The sequence below is a fragment of the Mastigoproctus giganteus genome, chromosome 4 (assembly GCF_048544385.1).
Source record: "Mastigoproctus giganteus isolate SK-2022 chromosome 4, ASM4854438v1, whole genome shotgun sequence".
NCBI lineage: Eukaryota > Metazoa > Arthropoda > Arachnida > Uropygi > Thelyphonidae > Mastigoproctus > Mastigoproctus giganteus.
Genome location: NC_143578.1, coordinates 163761215 through 163782195, shown reverse-complemented (window position 1 = coordinate 163782195; position 20981 = coordinate 163761215). Strand labels below are relative to the sequence as shown.

The 20981-nt window shown below is 37.7% G+C and overlaps 2 protein-coding genes across 2 annotated transcripts in view; one reads left to right on the top strand and one right to left on the bottom strand.

The window, feature by feature from the left end:
• Nucleotides 1-7785, top strand: part of LOC150087161 (uncharacterized) — a 249257-nt gene extending 241472 nt beyond the window's left edge. Inside the window, exon 32 of the mRNA XM_090372995.1 lies at nt 5118-7785. Coding sequence (XP_090229121.1) covers nt 5118-6520 — 1403 coding nt within the window. The 3' untranslated portion in view covers nt 6521-7785. The remainder of the gene's footprint in view (nt 1-5117) is intronic.
• Nucleotides 7786-11324: 3539 nt separating this feature from the next.
• Nucleotides 11325-20981, bottom strand: part of Tgt (tRNA-guanine transglycosylase) — a 114278-nt gene continuing 104621 nt past the window's right edge. The window contains exon 8 of the mRNA XM_090371860.1: nt 11325-11515. Within this exon, the coding sequence (XP_090227986.1) occupies nt 11363-11515 (153 nt within the window). The 3' untranslated portion in view covers nt 11325-11362. The remainder of the gene's footprint in view (nt 11516-20981) is intronic.

The window sequence follows — 20981 nt, the reverse complement described above, 5'->3', positions numbered from 1 at the left end:
TGCTATATCATCTGCAAAACATATGAATTGTACCTGTACTCCTCCTATGTTTATTCCTTTGGTTTTACACTTCGCTTTCTCTAGAGTGTCCTCCGTGTACAAGTTAAATAGTAATTGTGATGATAATAATGCAAACCCCTGCCTAACTCCTTTTCTTATCTTGGCTATCACTTCATTATTTTCAAATTCAATTTTTCTTGTTTGATTTTCATATAATTTTTTGATGGCTCATCAGTCACTCCAATCAAACTGGGCCTTCTTCATGGCTCTGAAAAGCTTCTGCCAGGAACACTGTCAAATGCCTTTTCTAGATCAATAAAAGCTGTATGTGGTTTTATTTTGATTATGCTTCTATCTACAATTGTATGTGTGTTCCTCTTGTTTTTGAAACCAAACTGATCTTCGCTTAAAAACTGTTCTGCTTTCGGTTTAATTCTGTGTTTTAATATGTTAAAATATTTTGGATGCATGGTTAAGCAGACTGATAGTTCAGTAGTTTTTATACTCTGTCGCATTTTCTCTTTTTGGCAATGTCACTGTCCAGCTTTGAAAAAAGTCATCCACATCTTTTCCTTCTTCACAGACTGCTTTTATGTTATTGAACATTTCTTTCCTTGCTTTTTTTTTTTTAGCAATTCAGCTGGAATTTTATCTGTCCCTACGTCCCATTGGGGATCTCATTTAGAGCTCTACTATATTCTAATAGGTCTGGCCCCAAACAATCCTCTTTCACTTCATGTTTGGCCTCCAAGGCTTCCTCACTTATTTGGTTCCCATCGTAGAGGTCTTCTAGGTACTCTTTTCCATCTTATTCCTATGCCTATGTCTAATCTAGTTTTCCATCATTGTTTCTTATTGCTGTGCTTTTGGTTTTAGGGTCTCAAATATATGTGGTAATCATCTTGTATGCAATGTCAGTTTTTCCATTGTTTAAATTATCTTCAACTTCCTTGCATACTTCACCATCCACTTTTCCTTTGCCTTTCTGCATTCCTTGGTCACTTTTTTTCTTAGTCATATGTATTGTTCTGTCCTTCAGCTGTATTTTTCTTTCTGGGTTTGTTTCTTTCTACAGTCAGGTTGAGAATTTCACTTGTTATCTCTGGCTTTCTTGGTTCTAGTCTCACGTGTCTAATTACTTTGTTTGCTGTAGCTTCCAGAGTCTCTTTCACCGTCTTTCATTCAATCTGGTTTTTTTTTTTTTTTGTTTCAAGTATTGCATCTGTTTCTTTCTTAAACTCTTCTTCCACTTTGTGCTTCTGTAATTGTCTCACATCCTGCCTTTTATTCTTTGTATTTTCTTATGTCTTGCATTTTTCAATAATTAGTGGATGATCCCTTCTCATATCTGCTCCTGGATGACTGAAACAAGCTTTTAGTTGGTTTCTATATCTCTTCTTTGCTAGAACATAATCAATCTGGTATTGTTGTAGGTCTCCTGGGGCTTTCAAGTGTAGCATCTTCTTTTTGGTACTTCAAAAAGTGTGTTGCTGCCAACGATTAATCCTTGTTGTTTACAAAACTCTAATAGTCTTTCTTCCCTTTTTATTTTAATTCCAAGTCCAAATGGTCCTGCTTCTTCACATGCCCCTCCTTGTCCTACCACTACATTGAAATCGCCCATTATGATTAGATTTTCTTTATCTTTTACTATCCTTATTAGTTCATCCAGTTGTTCATACACGGTTTCTATTTCATTATCATCACAGTTGCTTGTTGGCATATAGACTTATATTATGTTTAAATCCACTGGGTTTGCTGCCACTTTTGCCATCAGTACTCTATCACTAACATGATAGGTATTTGTTACTTTTCCCCTCCCATTCTTTTGTCAGAAGAAGTCCAACACCGTTTCTTCCCCTCTATCCACTACTGTATATAAATCCGTAGTCACTGCTCCATGTGTCACCATTTACTTGCCACCGAACTTCACTGACTCCCATCATTCCAAAATGTCTTTTTTCTTTGCTTGTTCTTTAAGCTCCTCCAGTTTCCTATTTTCATCAATGTGCTTATATTCCAAGTTCCAATTCTTATGTTGCCCACCATTTTGAGTCCGGAGATTCTTCGCACTCTTGTCTCATCTAAGGGATGCTGGTTACTCGGGGCCTTGGTAATTTTTCTCTCCATGGTAGTTTTTCTTGGGAAAGTTAGTGCAGTGGTTTCCCTTTGTTTTCTGTACTGCAGTTTTACAACTGTTTCTGTCACTGTGACTACTCTTGTAAATATGGTGGTCACTACCAACAGATCTATCCAATCGACACTAGTGTCACCTATTAGCAAGACTTCTGCCCCCCCGCTAACATTTGCCATATCTGGCTACCCTAGCTTAGTTTAGGCTGCAGGTCAATGCAGTTGCCCAGGGTATGGCACGAGGAGTCTTAAGTGAAAGCTGAGTGCCTTGGGAGGACCAGTTTCCTCAGTTGCCCTTAATGAAGGTCATCTTTTATTATCACTGGTAATAAATCACGGGCTATGAACAGAGGTCTAGTCCTCTCAGTGGAAGATTGCACTGGAAGATTTTTTTTTTTGACTTACAAGGCATTGTTCATAATTATCACCCTATTTCACTGACCAGCTGCTTAGATAAAATCCTTGAATGAATGGTGCACAACAGACTTATGTGGTTGCTGGAAAAAGAGAATGTTTGATCACCCCACCAATTTGAATTTAGGAAAAATAGATCAACACTTGATCTACATGTCAGAGTTGAAAAAGTTTGACACAACATGGAGATTCGGAATCCTACAAGATCTATTTCAGTTAGGATACAGAGGACAACTTCCCCAATTTATAGAAAAATTCCTTACTGACAGAACATTTTGGGTACGATATAAAGGCTGTTTATCTGCAATACATATATAACAGGAAGAAGTCCCCCAGGGTTCAGTATTAAGTACAACCCTGTTTGCCCTGTGGGTGAACAATATCACAAAGGTTATACCACCTTCACTGGAAATATATATGTACGCAGATGACCTTTCCATTTCATTTGAATCACAAAGCATGAACACGATTGAATGACAGCTTCAATTATCCATAAACAAAATAGAAGCATGGACTAAAAATAATGGATATAGAATATCTTAGAAAAAATCAGCTGTTATACACTTCTGTAAATTGCATGGTCTTCATCCTGAACCGGCTTTATACTTAAATAAAATTTCTCTACCTGTTGTTCAAAATTTCTCCTTCTTAGGCTTAACATTAGATAGAAAACTAAACTTTCATGAACATATATTAAGACTTTGAACTAGCTGCCTCTCAAATCTTGCGCACAGTATCTTCAATGGCCCGGGGAGCCGACAGGTACACATTACTACAATTATATAAAACTTTGATTAGATCTAATTTGGATTATGGATCTCCTGCATATGCTTCAGCAAGAAGGAGCATGTTACATTGACTAGATACCATTCACCATAATGGTCTCCGCATAGCTCTTGGACCTTTAGAACTTCACCAATTTACAGATTGTATGGAGATGCATCAGACCCCCCCCCCCACTGCACCTTTGATGAGATTACCTACTGTGCATGTATGCGGCAAAAATATACAACCATCACATCCAAATTGGTCCATTATTCACGATTCACTATGGACGAGTAATTATGATTGCAAGCCAAATGAAAATAAACCAGTAGGACTACATCTCAGACACTTATCTCAAGTTTGGGAAAATACACTTCTGCAGCAGATATAAACTCAAAACCTCCTTGGATGCCGACTGTGCCTTTGTCCACATCATATTTTACAAACAGGAAGAAAAAAGATCTCTCCCCAATCGTTATACAAAAGCTCCACGCACCACGCACCGCACAGTTTTGAAAATAGAAACTGGCATCAGATTTACACGGATGGATCAAAATCGAACAACTCAGTAGGTGCCGCAGTAGTTTTACCAGAATATACTATATCTGTCTCCTTGCCTCATGTTCGCAGTATTTTTACAGCAGAATTATGTGCTATTAAACTAGCACTGGATGATATGCCAGTGCTAGTTTACCGAGCACCAGCTTCTACCTGCTGTAATCTATACTGGCTCCCTTAGTGCAATAGCAGCAGCTCTACAGACTAGCAAATATTCCTCAAACTCCTTGATTCAGCATCTTAAAAAACAACTGAGTTTTGCAAAGCAAGAAAACAAGTTTCTATCTGTTGGATTCCCAGGAAATAATCATGCAGACCAAGCTGCAAAAAATCCAGACCTTAATATACAAGATAACTTTCAGTTCATATCATTCACAGATTATAGGGACATATTTCGTACCAAATATACTTCCATTTGGAAACAACTTTGGAGGGACCAACTGTGCAATAAACTCCGCAGAATAAAAAAGATCTATGTTCGTGACGTTCTAGCTCACGTACAAATAGATGGGAAGAAGTTATATTAACAAGACTGTGCATAGGGCATACCTTTCTCACCCACAAACATTTACTTCTAAGAGAAGATCCCCCGCTCTGCTCTGCCTGTCAGATACAACTTACAGTAAGGCACATCTTGAATGATTGTCCATTTGCATAACAACAGCAAGACATTAAGTTATGAATTTGTTCTGCATGGTCAAACAGTGAACCTATTGCAAAATAGTTTATTGTAGAGTGATTACACAATGCTATTTGGAAAAAAATCCACTGGTAGATTAGGCTCCAGGGAAATGATAACTGCATGACTTGGAGGGCATATTTGTAAAGGGGTGAGAGAGGAATGGCACAGTTGTGTGGAATGTCAGTTCACTCTGGTATTGATTTCAAGACAAAAATGAAATTACTGCTATGCACCTGGAATCTGCAGCCACAGGAATTATTTTATTGTAAAATCACCCACTTTATTGTTGTACTAACTTAAAATAAGATATAAATCTCTCTGTGATACTATATAAGTATATGGATTAGCATTGTTAATCAGTTTACATAGTTTTTATATTTATAATAGATAAATAAATATACTGATATTACTGCCCAGTTGAAGTTTATTTATATGAAACCATAAAATAAGAAGTGTGTTGTATTGTATTTTAGAAGGCTACAAATTATGTATTAACACTATGTATATATAAATCCAGTAATGCAGAAATTATTCAATAATATCTTAACTATTAAATATATTTCAGGTAAAACTGCTCTTCACTGGGCTGCAGCTGTGAACAATGTCGATGCTGTTCGGGTTCTTCTGGCTCATGGTGCAAATAGAGATGCTCAAGATAATAAAGAAGAAACGCCACTCTTCTTGGCAGCAAGAGAAGGTAGTTACCAAGCAGCAAAAATATTACTGGAACATTTTGCTAACCGTGATATTACAGATCACATGGACCGATTACCAAGGGATGTTGCTCTGGACAGGATGCACCATGATATTGTACGCCTTTTGGATGAATATGTGCCACCAAGTCCACAAATGGCTAGTATACCTACTAGTGGTCCATTAGGATCCCCTGGTATGATTCCTCCCACTGTAATTGGATCTACAAAATCTGTGAAGTCTAAAAAGAGGCCAAAACTAAATGCCATGGCTGGTCCTCCATTGAAAGATGGAGATACTCTAACTGACACTAGTGTGAGGAGGAAAGCATCTGTGAAGAAAAGAAAAGAGCCACCACCTGTGGTGATGCAAGGAGTAGAAGGATCTGTAACTCTATCACCAGTTAATTCTCTTGAGTCTCCTCATGCTACCAGATATTTGGATGGAACACCATCGCCTCTTGATACTTCCTTATACAATGGTCACCTTCCGCTTTCTAATTTAGCAGGTTTAGATGGTAACACAAGTATTCCTAGCAAGCAGCCACCTTCATACGAGGACTGCATAAATGGAGCCCTCATCTACGGTGCAGTGGGTATGGATTCTGTTGGACTAAATTTAGGGGGACAGATTTATGTGAATGGAAACATGTTACCTCCTTTTCAAACAAATCAGAGCCTGAAGTCTAATCATTCTAGACAGAATTCCATGCCAAACAGCCTTTCAGGTGTCCATATACCTACCTCTCATGCTTACACGATGTCATCAACGCTAACAAAACAGAGGCCTTCCCTTCCTACATCTCAGACACACATGGCTGTTATGAGAGCTGCTCATCATCAGAAAACACAAATGCAATCACAACAGAGTGCCAACAATACTTACGATTATCCACCCATAACTGACTTGCAGCATTTGATTGGCTCAACAATGTCCAAGACATCAGTGCCACCAGTTAATACCAACCAAGTAGTATATTCACATCCATTCCACTATCCAACTCCTCCATCACAGCACAGTCAAGGAGGTGCTGAGTCAACTCCACAGCACTACTTGCATCTACCAGAGACATATTTGACTCCATCACCAGAATCCCCAGGTCAGTGGTCTAGTTCTTCACCACATTCAGCTCAGTCAGACTGGTCAGAAGGAATCTCAAGTCCAATAGGACCTTCCAATTTACATCCTGTGCCTGTTGAACACCAACAACAGGGACAGGCTCTACCAGAGCAACTGCAACCAACACACCCGTCATCAGAAGCAGTTTTTATTTAGGTGGAATAATTTACCTGCTCCCAAACATTGTTTATTGACACCCATATATAGTTTTTTTCGCCTCCTCTGGAGATGACAGAGCTCTTGCAGTGCCACCCACATGTTATCATATCATTCATGTCATATGATTATCATTTGCTTTCAAAGACTATTTCAGGCATATTGAGCACATAATCCGAAGAAATCTAATGAGATAATTCATCCTTAGAACTATTTATTTGATGTTTCCGTCATCCGTAAATCTCAGAATGTAAGATAGAACTCAATTTTATAAAGTGTTTACTGTATTTTATGTGTGTATATGTATTTCAGTGTGTGTTTTAAATGTGAAGTCTAACAGCGTTGCATGTTAATGCACCATTGACACTAGGTAAGTGTTGAATTGTACAGCAGTCTATGTACAGTTATAAATAACATGTATTTCTTATATCCTTTTCTACTGCAAGAAGGCATAACTTTTAATTATGGCCATTAATATTATAACAGATAATTTGAGGTTTGTAGTAAACGTTTGGCAGTACAGAAAATTTGCCGTTATTTAATGGTAGTTTCGTTTCTGATGAAGTTGGTTATTGCAGTATTTGCTATATCATTAACACTACAGTTACCCAAATATGTTTCTGCTGTCAACTGTTTGAATTTTTTTGTTGAAAATTGCTGAATTTATGCCTTTTTTTGTGTTTATGTATATTTAGTGAAACACACCTGTAAAATTAATTTATACTGTCAAATTGTTTGTTTAGAAATCTCAAAGATTTACTGTATGTTTTATGTAGGTTACATTGATTTACAGACTAGATGTACATAGTTAAATTCATGCCAGTATTTTACTACATTTTTAAGTAACATTAATTTATCAAACAAAAAACAGCCCTCTCCTTCTGCATTCTATTTTTATAGTATTGAGTTTCAGTAGCATTTGGTAAAGCTGTGGTTGTCTTCCAAACTATCTATGGATAATAATGGGACCATTAATACTTACACTGTGATCTTTACATGCAAGGGACCAAATTTTTAAAGTTACTTGTACACATTTTTTCTAGCTGGTGGGGAGGAATCTAGAGTTTCACCTTTTTTCTGTATATATGCAAGTCTTGGGAGGGGATTTAAAGAATAAAATTTAAAATAACATTGATATCCATTTGTTTTTTGTGATTAAGAGAGAGTGATATTTTTAAGATCCAGAACATTAAAAGCTTTACAGGTAAATGAATTCATAAAACTAGAATTATTGGCAAGAAGAAAATATATTCCTTCTCAGTGATTGCACATATCTACATTTTATTTTTTTACAAGCTCTCCCAGTCTGAACATGGATATATATACTGCGTGTGTGTATATATATACACACACAGTATATATATTCTTGTTCACAGAAGAGATCTAGTGAAACAGATCAAAGGTAAGAGATATAATTAAAAAAACAAAAAATGTACAGTTAAAGAATACTGACACCTACCTAATTTGTTGCACAAAGTGCTGTGTAATGTATAGGCCTGATAACATCACAATATTGTAATGATCGTGTATGCTGTGTATTAGTGTAGTCTATTTGTTGTTCACCAGGGTGGTTGTTTGTAGCTGACAGTTGAATAAAGCAGCATTTTTTATATGTTTGTTTTTTCTTATTTCAGTATCAGTAGTGGCAAACGATGCAAGAACACTTACCATAGCACCTGTCCCTCTGTCTGTCTAGTTCTTCATTAAATTTATTCAAATTACCCATTTCCACACATCTATCCTGAAACTGTCTTTAGTAAATTTGAATTTATGCTCCTCATGTGCATAATATTAGTAAGAGAAAGTATTCCATCGCCACTGAGCAATCATGCTATCCATTGAGATCCCTAAACACTGCAATAAGATTTCCAGAATTGACGACTTCCATGATAAGAGCACTCTTTTGTTTCCCCCTCACCAATCTTGTTGCTCATCTCTGTGCCCACTCTGACAGATCCACTCCTTCAAATGAGGCTTCCAGACCTCTATGTCAAGATGTGGCATAAATTTGATTACTTGTGATTATATTCTTTATTGCCAGTTATTAGAATTTTGTTTTATACTGTGAAATTTGTCTGTGTAATTATAACCACTGTAGCACAGTGGTTATAATTACTATTCTCCCCAAACTGGATGAAAATGGGCCATTTGAATTGCATCAATGACATGACACAAACATTTAGGGTTTTTTCAGTCCACGGCTAAGTTAGTTTGTCTCAGGTATTAACAGGGAGCCCCCCCCCCCCTTGGGGGTGGCTTCCTGTTAATACCTGAGGGATTTTTGTTAATACTTGGGGGATTTTTGTTCAGCAAAACAGGCAGATTGACCAGAGAACATACAATTTATGTATATATTAGTTCTCGGGTTGCCCTAACATGACAGTTGCACTGAAATTTGAACTAAATACTAATTTGCGATTACATTGTTACATAACTAGAAATATCAATATAATAAAATATTAAGACAGCTTTTTAAAAAAAAAGAGAGAGAGAGAGAAAAAAATTTTCAACTTACATAATTCCCAAGATGATATCATTTATTTTATATTAAAAAAAAAAAAGGAGGAAGTTAATGTATGCAGTGCATACATATATTTCAGGTGTAAAATAGTAATAAGTCATGATTTGTTTTAAAAAACTCAATGCCTTTATGCATGAACCGAACATTTCCTCCTCCATTTCTCTAATAGGCTTCAATTACAACTTACGGCATATGGACAGCCTATATGATAATGTATGAAAAATAATAATTGCCATATTTCTTTTGGACTAATCTTAAAGGCTTGACAAATCTGTCTAAAATGGCAAAATATAAAATTTTGCAAAAATCCATCCACTTGGAGTTATTATTAGTTAAGCAGACTCACCAGATTTCTATTGGTCAAATTTAATGAAATTTAAAAGGCTCAGCAAACCCAAATATAACACTACATTAAAATTCATCCACTAGGAGCCAGTTATTACAGAATGAAAATAGATGCATTGCCTATATATGCCAATACCCTTAACAAGCATAAAAGTATGAAGGAAATAACAGCTTAAGGAGTTGAAAACTGCATCTGATTATTAAGTGTCATGCAGATAACTTGAAAGCCTCCCTAATCTACCTTATCCCTTATGTACTTCTCCGAAGTGTATATCTAACTACATACTTTCACAAACTGACAGCTCTGTTTACTGACTGCAGCAAAGCAGTTTTTAGTAAATTTTAGTGGTTTGATTTCTTTCTATTCTAAATTTGTATAATAATGGAATCAAAGAAGTAATGCAAGGTTATCTTGATAGGAATGGATTTGTTAGGAGGCTGATCATGCCTGACCAATCTAATTAGCTAAAATGAGGTTGTCACAAAGGAATACTAAGAATAATTCTGACATAGCATACTTAAGATTTCAGTAATGCTATTTATACTGTTCTACATGTATGACTATTGTATAAACTGGAGCAATGTGGTAGGAAATAGAGTACTAATCATACTTAAGTAAAAATACAAATAAGTAAGAGTTAAAAGATTTAATTTTCATAAGTAAGATTTAAGAATGTGCACGCACACATATACAGGATGTTCACAAACCCCCTTTACGGAAATTTACAAATATGGTACATGATGCAAACCTGAAAATATTCCAGTATTTTCAGATACTAATCATACAGAAAAATGTCTGTTACCAAATAAAATTTGAAGAGGATATCTTCAAATTGTATTCACCACTGGAAAATGTTTGTGTTACAATATAAGGCAGCATAACTGTAATCATGGTAGAATTTACCAACCCTGAAAAGACACAAGCATATTTTGGTTCAATGGGATATAGTCTGCCACTTCTGGCATGCATAAATTTCAAACACTGTTCATTAAGGACACCTGTTTGTGCAGTGGAAGTTTTGTACAAAGCCAATGGGAAATCCATATGATGTGCCAGTCATGAATTTAAAAGTGAAGTTCAACAGTGTGTAATATGTTACATCTGTCTGAGGATGAAACCACACACATTACAGAAGTTGTTGATCAATGACAATTTTGTTGGAAAATTCAGCCCATGCTTAGTTTTGTGATTATGTTGCCGTATACTGCAGTGCACACATTTCCCACTTGGTGAATAAAAACTTGAAAATATCCTCTATCACCCAAGAGTGGTTTCAGGTTTGTGGACCTCTGTGCAAGTGCACACACCAGTGGTTCTCAACCTGAGTCCAGTACCCACTCTTTTAACCAATAATTATTTAATAACACCCACCACCATGAAAATGAAAGTAATTTTCGATGAACATGTATTTATTAAATGAATAAATATTTGCCAGTATATAAATTTTGATTTGTATTTATGAATTTAAGGTTTTGTCAAAAAAAAAAAAAAAAAAATCCATAACTATGGTAATCTAAGAACTATTTGATATTTCCAGAAGTAACTGGCTTTGCTGAAGCAATATATATTTCTATCATAATTACAGAAGAAACACTGATAAGTTTTTAATATGTGTATTTATGATATAAATTTTGCATAATACATTTATTTTAAAAAACAGTTCTTATGAGACCCCTGAACTTGATGTGAATCAAGTGATTAACACGTTGGGTTCTGTACCAGCACATCCATTACAGGTGTAACAAACCAAACACCACAATTTTTAAAATGCTCCTGGGGATGGTGGCACCCTTGTTGGGACTCACTGATCTCTCTCTCTCTCTCTCTCTCTCTCTCTCTCTCTCTCTCTTTCTCTCTCTCTCTCTCTCTCTCTCTCACTCACTCACTCACTCACTCACACACAATGCACATTTTTAACAATGATAAAATTTCACTATCCATTAAATTCTGTGCAACAGTTTTAGTGGAGGGGATACTATCTTAGTAATATAATGTTCACAGAAGAGAGTGCATCTATGGTCCACTGTGGATATTGTCTATCTGGAAACATTTCAAGCATGAAGTCTTGAACAAATTTTGGAAATCTTTCTTCTAATATGCTTTGATGGATGGATTTCATTAAATTCATCTAAAAAAAAAATTAAGAATAATTCAGAAATGGTGTAGACTGTATTAATTCATTAAATATACTATATTAATAAATTGGGAAAAAATTTAATGCAATTGCAGTGCAATATTGTTATCAAATTATAATAATGACAAAATTATGTTTGAAATTAAAGTTCAATCTGCTATACTGTCTGAAAGCCGTGTGGGGGGGGGGTGAATTACAGCATAATTCGAATATATCAGTTATCCAGAGTTCTTACATCTTTTCCCGAGAACATCCAAAATTATTATTTATATAAAATTATAGCCACATACTATCTTCACCTTTACTTTTATAACTGAAATACGATAATACTTTATTATACAGTTATTAGTTTTAATAAACTAATATACGCCATAGTTACAAAAAAATAAATAAATAAATAAAATAAATAAAATAAATAAATAAATAATAATAATAAAAATGACAAGGTACCATTATTTTTCACTATAGCACTTCTATACTAAAGCAATAAAAATATAAAAACCAGCTACCTAATAATGGGTATGTCCTGTAGATCTGTGATAGTCTATGGTGGAGGATCCAAATGCTGGATCTGCCAATCTAGGTGATACAGTATCACCTGGAAGTCACTTTTGTGTTGCCAAACCACTCTAGAACAATACTGGCAATGTGGCAGGGTGTATTATCCTGTTTGAACATACCTATGCCCTCTGGGAAGACAGTCACCATGAAGGGATGACCTGATCAGCCACAAAGGATAGATAGTTTTTAGCATCCAGCATGCAGTCTAGGGGTACGGGGGCTCCAAGATATTCCCAAGAAAACATCTCCCCCCCCATACCAAAACACTACTGCCAGCTACCTGTTTCTGCTGGACCAAGATGTGATTCCTCTCTGCAGTTTGTTGCCATACCCATTATGTACACAATATAGCAGGAAATGTGATTCATCGGAAAAAGCAGCTTTTTTCCATGGAATTTCAGGTATTGGCAATGGGTGGCTGTGAGCATGGATACCTTAACCAGCCACCCAACACTGGTGGCTCATATGGAAGCCCTGCCGGTCATCACCTGGGTTAAAGTTCATGGTCGTGAACAAGTATGTAGCTTATGTAGGAACTCCTGAACATCAGTTCAACTCCACTGTGGCACTTTGTGATGATACAGACCACTGTAAAATGGCCACAAATGAGTGTAGTGCTACATTTGTATAGTGTGTTAATTAGTTGTTTCTGGCCACAGCTACCAAGTGGCAGCAACTGCCAAAAAGGTGGCCACTGCTTCCTAGTACCCATTCATGTCACAAGGAGGCAAGACAAAAGTGTGTGTAGTGATCCTCCATGAGTGCCAAAGCAAACAGGAAATCAAGAATATCCTACAACATTGAGAGAGAGTAGAGTGGGAAACCCAACAACAAAAATCTTTGATTGTTTCAATGTTGTAAGAAAATCCAAAAGGGGGGAGAAAAAAATGCACTGGGGAAATAAAGTGAACGTTGCAAGACAGAAGAATCTCGCAATAATGAGAAAATTATGAAGTTGCTCCATTTTCTCATTATTGTGAGATTCTTCTGTGCCTAAGAAGTGATCACACCTCCAAAGAGGCCAGCCTTACTCGGAAACATTCCTGGAATCAAACACCAACTCTCATGCACTTAGTATAGGGTAGCAAATGAAAAAAGGACATAACAAAGATAGCGAACCACTCTCGAACAATACTGGCAGAGTGGCAGGGTGTATTATCCTGCTCAAATGTTCTTTGTCTATGGAATATACAGTAGCTTCAGGCCAGGAACCAGGATCCAGTAAAAGAAGAAAAAAAGCAGTAGGAAGAATATCTAGATATCTGGTATGTTAGACTGAAGAAGACTGGAGGAGTTGAAGCTGTAATTTTCCATTGTTCAAAGGTGTCTTTAGCAAAGTTTTGAAGCATTAGAAATATGTCTTTATTTATATTAAGATCATACTCATTTCCAAAAGAGAAGTTATGAACAGAACTATAGATTCGTTGTCAAAAATCTTGATATAGAGAGCATTCATATAACATGCTTCCAATCTTTGATTCCTCCACAGGAGCAAGTATCAGTGTTCACTAGGTTGAATTTACATAACTTTGCAGTGAGTGAGCCATGTCTGTTAAGGTATAAGATAAATAGAGGCTTGGGTAAATCAGGACTGCACTGACTCTAGTTGTAAAAGAGATATTAGGTATGAAGCACCAGATTAAAAAATCTTTTAGTATTATTAGACCATCTTCTGGTATTTTTAGCTTTAGAATTGGCAAATACAGGAACTCCCCAACTTATGTAAGGGTTGCGTTCCATGGAATGCTATGTAAGGGATGGGATACACTTAAATAGAAAGGGTGCAAGAATATTTGCTGATGCTATCGAGGCAGTGTTAGGTGGGTCGGAAAACTGCTAGCTTGGGGGGAGACAAAGACCAATAGATTGACAGTAGCCACTGGCAGAGGTGAAAGGGATTCTTGCACTGCTTCTATTAGAATGAGCAGAAGCCTGAAAAACAAGATGCATGGTATTTCAGAGGCTGCTGGGAGCCATTGCGGTACAAGTAAACACATGGGTTGTGTTAGAGTAGCTAAGAATAGAAACAGGTGCAGGTATACTTGCGTGTACACCAATGCTAGGAGTTTAGTAAATAAATTTGATGAATTTGAGGTATTGCTCAAAACATCGAAGGCAGATATTGTTGGGATATCAGAGACGTGGTGTCACACAGATATAAGGGATGCGGAACTGCAATTTGGGGAGTACAACGTCTACAGAAAGGATAGACAGGATAGGAAGGGGGGAGGTGTTATGCTATTAGTTAAGAAACACATAAAAACCAAGGAAGTGAAGCCAGTCGACATCGCTGGACAGTGCAGTGTGGAGTCAGTTTGGTGTGACATAAACATTGGGAGATCAAAATTGAGAGTAGGAGTGTGCTATAGGCCTAATGACTCTGATGAGTATAATAAGGAACTGAACAGGGAAATAGAGTGGGCCAGTAAATCAGAGTGTCTTATAATGGGAGATTTTAATTTCCCAGATATTGACTGGATTTTGGGGGCTGGTTACTCACACACTAGCAGGGCTTTTGTGGATTTATTGGATGATTGTTTTCTACATCAGCATGTTCGGGAGGCAACTAGAGGGAGTAATACTCTTGATTTGATTATCAGCAGTGATTCTTCATGCATTAAGAATCTGCAGATAAATGAACCACTAGGTGGCAGTGATCACAGTGTGCTGAAGTGGGATTTACTCAAAGAGGTAACTACCATTAGGGGTAAAGGGAAGGGTTATTGCTTCCGTAAAGGCGACTACGATGGACTGAGACAGTATTTAAATTCTATACAGTGGGACCAACTGATGATGTTACCAACAGCAAATTCAAAATGGGAAGCATTCAAAGAACTTATCTTGGAAGCTACTAGGCTTTACATACCAACTAAGAAATATTGTTCAAGGTTTAGGCCAAAATGGATGTCAGATGAACTAATGAGGCATATGGCAGAGAAGAAAAATGCATGGGATACATACAAATTAACACATGACACAGAAGCCTATGATAGATACAAGTTGATATGCAACCAAGTTACAAAGGAGGTTAGGCAGGCGAAGGCAGATTACGAGAAATCCTTGGCAAGGGATGCAAAGAAAAACAGCAAAGAGTTCTTTACTTATGTAAACTCTAGAAGGAAGGGGATGAATCAGATTGGTCCACTTGATATTGATGGGTCAAGTGTTGATGATCCTGCTCAGGTAGCTAACAAACTAAATGAATATTTTGCATCGACATTCACACATGAGGAGTTATTCAGCGAGGGGAATGCCAGAGGTGTATTCAACTCTAGCAGTAAGCTACAGAATCTTGAAATAACTGGGAGTAAAGTGGAGGAGAAACTGTTGAAGATAAACACAAGAAAGGCACCCGGGGTGGATGGGATCTATCCAGTTATATTAAAGGAGGCAGCAAAGGAAGTAAGCAAACCCTTAGCCATAATTATGAGAGCTTCCTTGGACTCAGGGGAGGTACCCATAGACTGGAAATGTGCAAATGTGACCCCAATTCACAAAGGAGGATCAAAGGCTGACACAAGTAATAATAGACCTGTGAGCTTAACTTCTGTTCCAGGAAAATTAATGGAGGCACTGGTTAAAGAAGCACTGCAGGATCATTTAGACAAGACTTCAGTTATAGCTAGGACACAGCATGGTTTTGTTAAGGGGAAGTCTTGCCTGACCAACTTGATTGGATACTATGATGCAGTCACAAAAGAACTGGATGCAGGGAATAACTTTGATATTATATACTTGGATCTTAGAAAGGCTTTTGATACTGTTGCACATGGAAGACTGCTACACAAATTGGAGCAGTGTGACATTGGAGGCAAATTGCTGCTATGGATAAAGGGGTGGTTGAGGGGGAGAAGACAGAGAGTGGTAATCAATGGACACTGCTCATCGTGGACTGATGTTATTAGTGGAGTCTCTCAGGGCTCAGTGTTGGGTCCATTATTGTTTTCTGTATTTATAAATGATATTGATGATGGTATATCGGGCTTAATGTCGAAGTTTGCAGATGATACAAAGGTTGGCAGGGTTGTCAAGGACACTACTGACACTATGCTGCTGCAACAGGATCTGGAAAGGTTGAGCAGATGGGCTGAGAGGTGGCAAATGAAGTTTATCATTGACAAATGTAAAGTACTACACATGGGAAACAGCAACCCCAGAGCAACGTATCAACTCTGTGGTACAACACTGACAGTGGTAGAGAATGAAAGGGACTTGGGGGTGGTTGTGCAGGCAGATATGAAGTTCTCTGAGCAGTGCAGACGGGCTGCAAGAGTAGCTCATGGAGTATTGTCAATGATATACAGGAATTTTTCCAGCAGGGATAAGGAGGTGATTATTCCATTGTATAAGGCAATGGTCAGGCCACACCTAGAGTACTGTATACAGGTCTGGAGGCCTCATTTCAAGAAGGATGTAGAGCTGCTGGAACGAGTACAGAGAAGGGCAACAAGATTAGTGAATGGAACAAAGGGGTGCTCTTACGAAGAAAGGCTTAAGTTCTGCAAATTACAGTGTCTGGAGACTAGGCACCAGCGAGGTGATCTGATAGAGGTGTATAAAGCCTTGAATGGTTTAAGCATGCTCAATGCTGATGGGATTCTTCCTCTAGCTCAGAAAAATCACCTGAGAGGGCATAAATTCAAATTGCGGAAAGACAGATGTAGGATAGACGTGCGGAAATTTGCCTTTAGCCAGCGGGTGGTTGGTTGGTGGAACAGACTTCCATCCCTTGTGGTGGAGGTTGATAGCCTAAATAAGTTTAAGGCTCAGCTGGACAGGTATTTTGAACGAACAGAGGGGTGAAGTGGAAGTGGTTTTTTTTTTTTTTTTTGGCTGATGCTGCATAAGCTTGCTTTCTTGCATCAAATGCCTCTACTAATGCTAATGCTAAGTCAGAATTTCCCCCATGTTTGTGCAGCACTTGCTGAATTGATTGAATCAAAAAAGAAATGTTCGATGAACATGTAAATAGAAATTATTTATTGCATTTATTCAATTTTTATCTCATATGCAGGAAAAATTACAAAAGCATGCAATTTAAAAAAAAAAAATTCAAATTATAAAATTACAAAAAAAGAGAGGAGACAGGCATAATGGCAGTAAATTTTACCTCTCCAGCATCATTGCCAGAATCGACGTCTTCAGCTGATAAGTATGCCGCTGCGGATGTTGAGGGCTGTGGAGATTTAGAAGGGGTCAGCCACTCACCTTTACGAAAGAACACATTAATGGATGACTGGATGGTGGCTTTTTTCTTTTCATCATAGATTTCTTTGTAGCAAGCAATCATCATTCACCCCTCTGTTAACATTTAAGAACGTTGGCTGTCAAGATCCATCTTCTCAAACCTCGCCATTCACGAAATGCCACTGCCATCTCTCTGGTGATGAAGCATCTCGGCTCCTCGTGTGGTTCATCTTGAGCTTTTTCAGCATTTTCTTCTTTCACTATTGCTGCCTGCAAGTCAATAAGTTCTTCATTAGATAATTCCTTCTCTTCTTCCTCTATTGACTCCTCCACGTCTATGGCATCAACCTCCAACTGAAGTAGCTCTGCAACCTTTACAATCTTATCTGTAATCTCTATATATGATTCGTCTTTTTCAAATCCTTCGAAGCCTTTTACGTGCCATGAGCATATTTTTTTCCATGTGCCATTTAAACAACTTTTAGTAATTTCTGCCCAGGTCTTATTAATGTTTAAGATGGAGAGGTAAATATTGTAAGATTTCCAAAAGTCAACATAAAATATTTCTCATTGTCTACTGCAGACAATGCCTAAGCAAATGTTGTGCGTAAATAGTATGCTTTTAAATTAAATAACATCCTGATCCATAGGTTGGATGAGTGAAGTGGTGTTTGGCGGTAGAAATATGACTCTCACGTTCGAATTAAAATCATCTAGATGCGTAGGATGTCCAGGAGCATTATCTAATGGCAGCAAAATCTTGAAAGGAATGTAGTAGCAGTAGTGGCATGTGATGCAAGAAAGCAAGTGTATGAGCTTATGCAGCATCAGTCAAAAAAAAAAAAAAAAAAAAAAAATCACACCATTCCCTCCAAATGCCTGTCCAGTTCCTCCTTAAATTTATTTAACTTATCAACTTTCACAATGACAGATGGAAGTTTGTTCCAGTAATTAACCACCCGCTGGCTAAAGGCAAATTTCTGCACATCTATTCTACATCTGTCTTTTCTTAATTCGAATTTATGCCCCCTTAAGTTCGTAATCTGAACAAGTGGAAGGATCCCATCAGAATTCAGCAAGCTCAACCTATTCAAGGCCTTATACACCTCAATCAGATCACAGTGCAGGTGTCTAGTCTCCAGCCACTGCAATTTGCAGAACTTAAGCCCTCTCTTGGTAAGAGGATCCCTTCATTCCCCTCACCAATCTTGTTGCCCTTCTCTGTACACGCTCAAGCAAATCTACATCCTTCCTAAAATGAGGCCTCCAGACCTGTACGTGGTACTCAAGGCGTGGCCTGACCATTGCCTTATACAGAGGGACAATCACCTCCTTTTCCCTGCTAGCAAAATTCCTATATATAATTGACAAAACCCCATGACCTGCCCTGGCAGCCTGTCTGCATTGCTCAGAAAACTTCATATCTGACTGCACAATTACTCCCAGGTCTTTTTCATTTTCTACCACCTTAAGTGTAGTATGCAGTGTTCTATCCATATGCAGTATTTTGCATTTGTCAAGGTTAAACTTCAGTTGCCACTTCTTAGCCCATCTGCCCAAATTATCTAGATCCTGTTGCAGTAGCACACTGCCATTACTCTCATTAACAACCATGCCAACCTTTGTATCATCTGCAAACTTCGACACTAAGCCTGATATACCTTTATCAATATCAGTAATAAATACACAAAACAACAGAGGACCCAACACCGAACCTGCGGGACTCCATTAATAATATTAGTCCACGAAGCGAAGCACCCATTAATTTACCACCCTCTTGTCTTCTCCCACTCAACCATCCTTTTATCCATTGTAGCAACTTACCCTTAATACCATTCTGCTCCAATTTGTACAATAGTCTTCCATCCGCAACAGTTTCAAAAGCTTTCCTGAAATCCAAATATATGATATCAAAATAATTTTTTGCATCCAGTTCCTTTGTAACCACATCATTGTCATTACAATATTTTTCAATCTTGGGAATGAAGCAGCATTTAAACCAATCCTCAAAGAGAGATATTGTTATCCATGCTTTCTGATTCGATCAGAAATGCATGTCTAGGGTGGCTTTATTGATGCCCTTAAATGCACAAAGATTTCCAGAATGGTACACAAGCAGTGTTTTTAATCTATAATCTCCCACTGCATTAGCCCCTTTTTACCTTATGCATTAGCCCCTTTTTACCTTATGCATTAGCCCCAAGCAAGAACGTGGCCCTATCTTTTGACATCTTGAAACCTGGAATTGTATTTTCTTCTTTGGCATTGTATGTACCATCCAGAATTTTTTTTCCAATACAGAGCAGTCTTGTCAACGTTAAAAATTTGCTGTGTTGAATATCCGCCTTCATCAATAATTTTTTCCAACACATCACAAAATTTCTCTGCAGCTGCAAAATTTCCACTGGTGACTTGATCGCATACTTTAACGTGAAAACCAGCGCGATGCTTGAACCCATTAAACCACCCATTGCTTGCCATGAACTTGGCTTGAGGTTCACCGTACTGTTTTTTTTTTTTTTTTTTATGAAAACCCCAAACACGAGAGGTATTACAACCTATAGTACTTCGTACCGTGCTTGGGTTGGAGGTTGAGAAGATGAAAGAAGATATTTGTTGACATTAGACTTGAACTTCTGTAGACGGTAATTTTCAGGAAATATGTATGAAGAAAGGTTGTTCCAGAAAACGGCAATTGAATGAATAAACGAGGAAGATGAAAAGTTGGTTCGGTGGGTTTGAAGTTGGACAGTAAATGGATGTTGGCTGGTGGCGGCACGTGTTTGGATTGTTTTGAAAGAGAGAGCGGGAATTATAGAAGCCAATTCAGAAGAACAGTACCCATGGAAGTATCTGTAGAAAAGGCATGCAGCAGAAACAGTACATCTATGAGACAGAGAGTGCAGAGACTGTTAGAGAGGAGTCATTAATTAACCTAACTGCCCTCTTCTAAATGGAATCTAGAAGCCTCAGAGAGGTTTTGGGGGCACTGTCCCAGATGTGGGAACAATATTCCATGGTAGGGAGAATTTGCGATTTGTACAGAGTGAACAGCTGTTTGGAAGAAAAGTAACGCCAAAAGAGAAAACCAAGTTTTTTAGATGCAGAGAAAGCAGCATTTGTAATGTTCTTGTGCCAAGAGAGATTAGAAGTCAGGGTAAATGCCAAGAGATATATCATTTTGCTTAGAAATCGGAGTGTCACTAAAGATAAGCACAGGAGCAGAAGAATCCTTTTTCGGAGATATAAGACAAGACTGAGTTTTAGAAGGATTGATATCAACTAAGTTGTCTTTGCCCCATTGGAGAATTACCAGGAGATTGGCATTTAAGGAATTGGTACCGGATATTCGAGAAGTTGAAGCTGATTGGGCAGGGCAAGGTTTTTCAAAATGGAAAGTGGAATGCAATGTGCTATCATCAGAAAAATATGGATAGGATTTCCAGTCAATGGAAGAAAGTCATTATTATACAAGAGGAGTGGGGGAAAGAACTGAACCTTGGGGGACACAGCATAAGTGGAGAAGTTAGAAGACAGAGAGCCATCTACCATTACCCTCAGTGAGTGATCAGAGAGAAAACTGGATAACCAATTACAAAAAACAGTTGGCAAACCATAAGATGGAAGCTTGTTTAGAAGACCTTTATGCCAAACATGATCGAAAGCATTTGAGATGTCAAGAGCAACTGCTTGTGTTTCACCAAACGTTTCC